The sequence below is a fragment of the Anopheles darlingi genome, chromosome 2, assembly GCF_943734745.1.
Source record: "Anopheles darlingi chromosome 2, idAnoDarlMG_H_01, whole genome shotgun sequence".
In the NCBI taxonomy this organism is placed as follows: Eukaryota; Metazoa; Arthropoda; class Insecta; order Diptera; family Culicidae; genus Anopheles; species Anopheles darlingi.
The window spans coordinates 18,067,092-18,074,591 of record NC_064874.1 but is presented as its reverse complement, the minus strand read 5'-3'; the positions used below and the strand labels follow the sequence as shown (position 1 = coordinate 18,074,591).

General features: G+C 51.2%; 2 protein-coding genes across 3 annotated transcripts in view; one reads left to right on the top strand and one right to left on the bottom strand.

The window, feature by feature from the left end:
- Positions 1-532: 532 nt before the first annotated feature.
- On the bottom strand, positions 533-2,044 carry LOC125948192 (methylthioribose-1-phosphate isomerase). Its single transcript, XM_049674022.1, has 5 exons — positions 1,816-2,044; positions 1,514-1,749; positions 1,296-1,445; positions 1,181-1,233; positions 533-1,120 (listed from the first exon to the last, which is right to left on the bottom strand). Exons 1-5 carry the CDS (start codon positions 1,945-1,947, stop codon positions 636-638), a joined length of 1,056 nt encoding a protein of 351 aa, XP_049529979.1. The 5' UTR covers positions 1,948-2,044; the 3' UTR covers positions 533-635.
- A 1,657-nt stretch (positions 2,045-3,701) lies between these two features.
- Positions 3,702-7,500, top strand: part of LOC125948146 (uncharacterized) — a 7,785-nt gene continuing 3,986 nt past the window's right edge. The window contains exons 1-5 of one of the 2 annotated variants that reach the window (XM_049673932.1): positions 3,702-4,644; positions 4,809-5,247; positions 5,478-5,643; positions 5,932-5,998; positions 7,433-7,500. The exon at positions 7,433-7,500 is cut by the window's right edge and continues 65 nt beyond it. In XM_049673932.1, the coding sequence (XP_049529889.1) occupies positions 4,620-4,644; positions 4,809-5,247; positions 5,478-5,643; positions 5,932-5,998; positions 7,433-7,500 (765 nt within the window). In that variant the 5' untranslated portion in view covers positions 3,702-4,619. Of the gene's footprint in view, positions 4,645-4,808; positions 5,248-5,468; positions 5,644-5,931; positions 5,999-7,432 lie in introns of both variants that reach the window. The other variant, XM_049673931.1, reaches the window with a different exon arrangement.

Genomic DNA, 7,500 nt, shown 5'->3' with positions numbered 1-7,500 from the left:
GAAATCAAGTAATAATTTAGTATAATGACTTCAAACTCCATAAATCTTTCCTTTGCGGCAATGTCTATTTCATCGTTAATCCCCCGGCCCTTGAGGTGAGCTCCAATGACCGTTTGAAGGGCTTTAGGGAACGTACGGCCTGAACCGAATAAATACCGTTACGAGATAGCGATAACGATAAGGAGCTTTCCGCGTGGGTTGATGCTGCTAGGCCATCAGAGTGGTAGCGCAGGAGCTGTAGCAATTAGGAGCATATTTTTATCAAACACAACTGAAGTGAGCGAAGCACAGAAGCTTTGCTTCGCTTATGATTACAGCACACAAAAAACGAAAAATGAAGGGTGATATCTGCACTAGGTGTACGCACTAAAGTGGTAGGGTTATCAATCAACTGCCACCCTGCTGCGAAGGTGCAGGCAACTTCTTGTAAAACATTATTGTAAAGATTGTTCGTACATCGTGTGCTATCAGTACATAAATAGGTCGCTATAAGTGTATTGTGTTGCTATCGAAATAAAACAGGTAGTTTCACTTAACTTACAACAGTTGTCCATAATCAGAGTTCAACAAACATTAGCATATATTTTATTGATCGATCCGGTTGTTTCTTGATAAAGTTAACTAAAACGAAACCCCTATTTCGCTTTGCTTTGTTTGGCTAGCTCACTTGGTTTAAATACACCACTCTCAGTTATGATACCAGTGATCAGTTCGGCTGGCGTAACATCGAAGGCTGGGTTCCAGCAGCCGATTCCTGGAGCCGCAATCCGTTGCCCTCCTAGATGGGTTAGTTCTTTTTCAGGGCGCTCCTCAATACGGATACGCGATCCATCCTCAATATCGAAATCGATCGAAGTAAAAGGTGCCGCAACGTAGAACGGCACCTGATGGTGTTTGGCCACGACGGCTATCTGGTAGGTACCGATCTTGTTCGCCGTGTCACCATTCGCCGCGACACGATCCGCTCCAACGATGATCGCATCGATCTTCCTCGTATGCAATAATGCTGCGACCATACTATCCGTCACCAAGGTTGCCGGTAGTTGATCGTGAACCAACTCATATGCCGTCAAACGTGCCCCTTGGTTGTAGGGACGAGTTTCGGTGCAGTAGACGTGTTCTGTGGAGTACATAAAGGGGAATAAGATGCATGGTCGATGCAATTTTGACTCAGACTTACCTAAGAGATTCCTTTCGTGTACGCTTCTTATCACGCCAAGAGCCGTACCGTAACTGGAAAAAGGGATAGAACGGGATTAAACAACGGTCTAACGTAAGTACAACCCTCTACTCACCCTGCAGTGGCCAATGATCCAGTATTACAGTGAGTTAGTAGCTTCAGCGGTCGATCGATGCCTTTTAACAAAACGTTGGCACCGTTATCGCCGATTGCCCGATTGTCTTTAATGTCTTTCTCCAGCATCTGCTCGATCGATTCGATAATGCTGCAAACACAACGTAGATTGAATCTTTACCATCACTTTACGGTAGCTATCAGCCGTGGCAGAGCTACCTTTTCTTCATGGTTTCAGCATCTGTTGTCTTTTCGTCGAGTAAGTTGTTCGCTTGCGCTAGTACATCATCGGCGGCCAGCTTCAGATTAACGGCAGTCGGCCGGGAGGTAACGAGATACTGTAAGTGCTTGCTGAGTTCCGCGTGCAGTTCCTCCTTAGTTTCATACTGTTTGCCGTAGATTTCTACCACGAGCGACAGGCAGCCAACGATGGCAATCGCTGGTGCTCCCCGTACCTGAAACAGGACCGGAATCGTAAGTCTCTCCTCGTAAGCATCCTTTCCCGGGAGGACAAAACATACCTGCATGGTGTTAATCGACCGCCACCCATCCTCCACGCCGGCAATACTGATGTACCGGGATTCGCCGGGCAGCAGCAGTTGATCCAGAATCTGCAGCTGACCTTGCTTGTACTTGATGGCTTCCAGTGTCATTTTTCCAAGCGTTTAAAGGTGCTCGGGAATGATTTTCAACTAAATTAGAACTAGAATTCTACGCAAATTAGAGATAACACGTTCCCTTATCTGTGTAAACAACTAAAAAAAAAAGGCACAATGGATGCGTTGTTTGCGGTGATTCCCTACAAAGTCACTAAAAATATTCTTGTCCACTGATGGAGAGTGCAAATCTGAAAGATATAGGTTTAAGATAATGAAATTTCACAAAATTTATTGTTTCATAATAGATCAGAAGTAATTCGATCGTCCAACGAAAGAATAAATTATTGTTTCGCATCGGAAGCAGTGTGAATATTTTGCTTTGCTGACGAATCCATTGTGCAATGAGTTTATAGGCCTGCGTTTACGAATCGACTCAGTCGTGAAGCGGACGCAGCCATTATTTGAATCCCAACCGTTTTCAGACACGTGATTGCGGTCCCATTGAATGAAATTCTGATTAGCATTAGAGCATTATGAAAACAACGTAAACGATTATGATAAGCGTATTCTTAAGCATTTAAAATATTCCAGGACCTTTTCCTTTCGTTTTTCTTTTCTCGTAATAAACCAAAGCGAAAGGGAAGGGATACCGATCGCCGTGATTCATTTGCCATTACGATCACGCACCCCAGACAAAATACATCACCACAACCTACAAATGCTCGTCACCATAACCAACCAGCTAACCAACCATCATCACTATCTCCCCTCCGAAATCGTCATCAACTCACCGCTTCCTCCGGCCTGCGATCGTGTGTGCGAGTTTGTTTTGAATGAACAACACGGCCACAGACTCAAACACGCAGAGATTGCACAGAAACGACCACGCACTGAGCATAATAAGGGATGTATATGCGCAACATATGGGCCCCGGAAGGAGGCAGCGATCCAAGGGATTGACTCAATGCATTGCACGTTGTTCCACCGAGTGTGTCTCTCTCTCTCTCTCTCTCTCTCTCTCTCTCTCTCTGTCTCGCGTTAGCATGTGCCCGTGCATGTGTATGCTTTGGACGCATGTTTGCGCATATGCTTTCCAGACGCGCGTTCCACGCCACTCGCGTCGTGATAGCTCCGGAGCCAACATACGCCTGCAATATGCGTGCGCATGCGAGAGCCGGGCCGGGCCGGGCCGGGCCAGGCCGGGCCAGGGGTGGCTTATGCCGCTGCGCATGTCAATGGACGCGCATGTGCCGCTGAAGCGGAAGAAGGCGAGCGGAAGAACGAGAACCGAACGATGCGAGCGAGCCGAGGGCGCATGAATGAAAGGACCGGGCCGGGTTTCTGAGGGATAGGAGTGAGGCGATGCGCAGAGGCGGATGCGGTGGCGGCTTCGCTTCGCTTCGAGGGTGAACGGACGAAAGGGACAAAATGAAAACACACTCGAGAGCATAGAGCACGCCGCCAAATGTTGAAAGCGAGATAGAGGGATGTGGGATGTAAACATTACAAGCGCAAAGCAAAGAGCAGCTCGCGGCTCGGCGATGACGATGATCGTATGGTGACGATGATTGAGCTGAGCGAGTGAGTGGACACTAAGAAGCGAAAGGAGGCCTTTTGGCGCGTGCGGAGAGAGACAGCAAGAGAGAGAAAGAAAGAGAGCAGAAGAGAGGGTGGTGGTGGGCCTCTGACCTCCTTCGCTGTGCATGTAAAAGCATGCGGGATGAGACGACGCTCCTCGGTGCGGCTCTAGATTAGATAATTCGATCAGATGCTTGAACTCCGTCGTCGTCCTTCTCCTCCTCCTCCTTCTCGTCATCATCGTCATCGGCATCATCATCATCATCATGATCGGGGTCGTACCGCGTGACCGTGCCGGGTGCTTCGGTTGTCGCTGGGTTTGCCCATGCGCACGCATCGCAGTCGAGACGAGACAAACGGCCGGTGATGACGTTCGTGCCGTGCGTGTCGTCCCATCATCCATCGAGTGTCGTCCTCTAATGGGTCAAGTGTTTTTTTTTGCCTTCTAAAAATGCTACTAAAACGTGTGTCCCGTGAGTGAGTGAGTGAGCGATCAAGCTTGGTGGTCAAAGCCGTATTTACTAATCGCAAACCATACCACCACCATCATCCTCGGCGATCATTGCCACCGCGGTTCTCTTGTGATCCGCGATCCGCGATCGCGTGTCTGCCAGAGTGTGTACTGTGTGTGTGTGTGTGTGTGTGCGCGGTGATGCGAAAATAAACAAACGATCGATTCGTTCGATACGCCAGCAGCAGCCAGCGCATCGCAGTGGTGCATCGTTCCCGTTCGGATGCCGGAAAACTGAGTCGTCTTCCTTCCGTTCCGTGCTTCACGTACTTGTGTGTGTGTGTGTGTTTAGCCTTTTGTGCGTTTGTGAGAGAAGATGTTTTCTGAGAATTGTGTGCATCGGGAGGATCCCTTGGCCCTTCAGATCGACAGTGAATGAATGAGAAGCAGACGGTAGCAGCAGCAGCAGCAACAGCAGCATCCCAGCTTAGCCCTGCCAAATGCCCTTTGACGCGTTGGCAGCAGTTTCATCTCAGCGCTCGGCGGCCACAGCAGGATGCACTTGTAAGATCGTTCGTTCGATCGGTTTGCTGATTGTTTCTTTGTGATCGAAGGGCCTGTTGTGTGTATTGTGTGCATCCGTGCGTGCCTCTGTGTGTCTCTAGGGAATAGTGAACAGAGGGAATATATAGCCATCATGGAACCACTGCCACTGTGTTCAGGTGAGGACGTGGACTTAGAAGGAAGTCTAGAACGCTAGCGAACGCACGACGCTAACTTCTGCCTGGCGCTGATTATATGATTAGCCACTGAGTTGAGTCGCATCCATTTTTCAATTGAATAACTCCCGCCATCGCTCTCTCTCTGTCTCTCTCTCTCGCTCCAGATAATCCCAACTACTTTAACGAGGACTGTGCGGCCGGTGGACTAGCGCCGGGAACATCACCGACCTCGCCGGCATCGGAGCAGAAGAAGCATCGTTTCTATCACTTGAAGCGTCTGGTGACCTACTCGAAGCTGAAACGCTCCGCCACGATCGACGATGGTGGCGGTGTTCCGGGGGGAGAGTATGGCTCACCACCGACACCACCAACCCCCCGGACAGCGGCCTCCATCTTTCGGTATCGCAGCAACAGTGCGTCATGTTCGGCCACCCTGCAGCAGCAGCAGCAACAATCCGATGCGACAATCCTCCAGGAGACGCACCGCCATCGTGCTAACGGTGCCAGCAGTCCAGGCGGAGGCTGTCACGATGGAGTAGGAGGCCAGTCACCGCCCGCAGCGTTCTGCTTCAATCAAGCACCACCACTTTCGCTCTTCGTCCCGTAAGCATTCTCCATCCTCATCTTCGTGTTCCGTCCGAGGCGATGCGTCTCGTCCTCCGGTGGCGGCTTCCGTTCTGATTCGCCTAATTTGTGAACGGCTTAACGGCCCTTTCTCTCTCTCTCTCTCTCTCTTTCTCTCCCCTCGGCTCACTCTATCTTTTCCTCTCTTTGCTACACTTCATCCTTCGAACCCATCTCGGTGCTGTTGGTATACGGTTTAGCAATGGCAGTAATGGACGCCAAAGTACGATGACGGAACGGCGCAGGCATTCCTTCGGTACATCAATGCACCGTCAGCAGCAGCAACAGCAACAGCACCAACAGCAGCAGCAGCATCCGTTTGCTGACAACAATGGCCGTGGGATGATGATGAAAACTGAAACCTCCATCGATGAGGTAAGTGTTGCTGGTATGCTAGTGCGCGATCGGTTCGTGTATGCCACGCATATTGCTTCTCCTCGGTATCCTCCTCCTGAACGGCGCAGGCGCTACAGCTCATCTTCCAGCACTCGCACACCTTCCTCTCTCCCGATCTCTTACTATAAACACGCCACTCCGGATGATGGGTTCCATAGCACCAGCACACGATCACCCGCATCCATCTATCCATTTCCGCACACATTCTACGCACAGCTGGGTGTGTAAATGGTTTCTCTTTTTTAATTGTGTCTCTTCGCACCCCAGGTTCCGAACTCACCGGCACCCCGGGCACCCATACAGCTAGCTGCTACCAACGGCACCATCGATTCCGGTAAGTCACTGCCACCAAACCGATCACCAACAATGGCCAACGACCATCCAGGAAGGGGTTCCTTCCTTCCTTCCATTACCATCTGCGCGATCTGCGCGGGGGTCCGAATTTGGAAAGAAAGAACGGAATGGAAAAAGGCAATAGTTGCTCGCCTGGCCTGGCCTTACGGGGCGACACTTTTGATGTCTATTTCCGCATCTAACCCAAGCACCTGAAGCACCTCGGGGCCGCTTGTTGCAACACTCGCTTTTGGGCAAACGTTTGCCGGACGACGGCCGCAGCACGTTCTGACTCCAAACGTGGCGTCGTCCATACCTCTAGCAGCACTATCTCCCTCGCGCACTCTCACTATCGCTCGCACACTCCGCGATCACGATGATGCCCCGATGGTGATGATGATGATCATCATCATCATCTTCTGGACTCATCATGCATTCTGTGCTCGGACGACTGTGCTGTCGCTGCTCTCGCTGGACTGGCGGCTGGAAATGACTGCGCTTTCCTTCCTGCGTGGGGGATGCGTAGTAGCGGGTGTTTAACAAAACATTTTGTGTGTCTGTTTTCGTTTTGTGTGTCGAAAGCAAAACTCCATCCTTCCCTCCCACACATAAAGCACGGCGACAGCGACGACGACCATGCCGACGTCGGCTATTGCGCTGGAGTCGCGCCTGGTTTCTTTATTTTGATCACGTCTTCCGCGCGATCGGGCGCGCACACGCCCGCGACTGATCGCGTCTTGTATGACAAAGGGAAGAAGAAGGAGGGTGGGGGTGGGGGTGCTGGTGGTAAGGGCCTGCCACCGTACACAAACGACCGGAAAACAAACACATTAACAGCGTGTGGCCTCGCGAGTAAAGCGGCGCGAGTAGCGCGATCAGCCACCCTTCGTGTGTTCGTCTTCCTTCCTTCCTTCCTTCCTGTTTTGGCTGCGAAGATCATCCATCCGATACGATCAGACCGAACACGCGCTCTCTCTCTCTCTCTCTCTCTCTGGGTGTGTATGCGTCCAGGGAACGGAAGGATGATGCTCGCAACGACAACGACCACGACACGATGGATGATCATCATCAGCATGGTTCGCTGTTCGTGCTTGGCGACACATTTTGGATCCGCCCTTGCCTTGTCAGAGCGGCGCGCCCCAACGAATGGGCTCTCTCCGGCGGTTGGCGGAATTGCATTATTAGCCGCAGGCCTTAGGTCTTCGCACCAGTACAAGCCGGAGAGTCACCATCAGTTGACGGGGCGATGCGGTTGTTGCGCTGTCGTGTCGTAGAGTGACAGTAGAGACCTGGAGGTGTCGTACTGCTCCTTACAGTGCTCCTTATTATACACCTAGAACGGGCGGCTTCCTTCCGTACCGTTTTACATCCTTCTTCATCCTCTTGTTTGTCTTTGTCTTCTTCTCACCTTCGACCATACACCTGGAACACACAGGAGGAGTGACGGTCGCGGCGATGGATGTGCTGTTTGTGACGGCACGCCACAGCGAGCACGGTATGCTG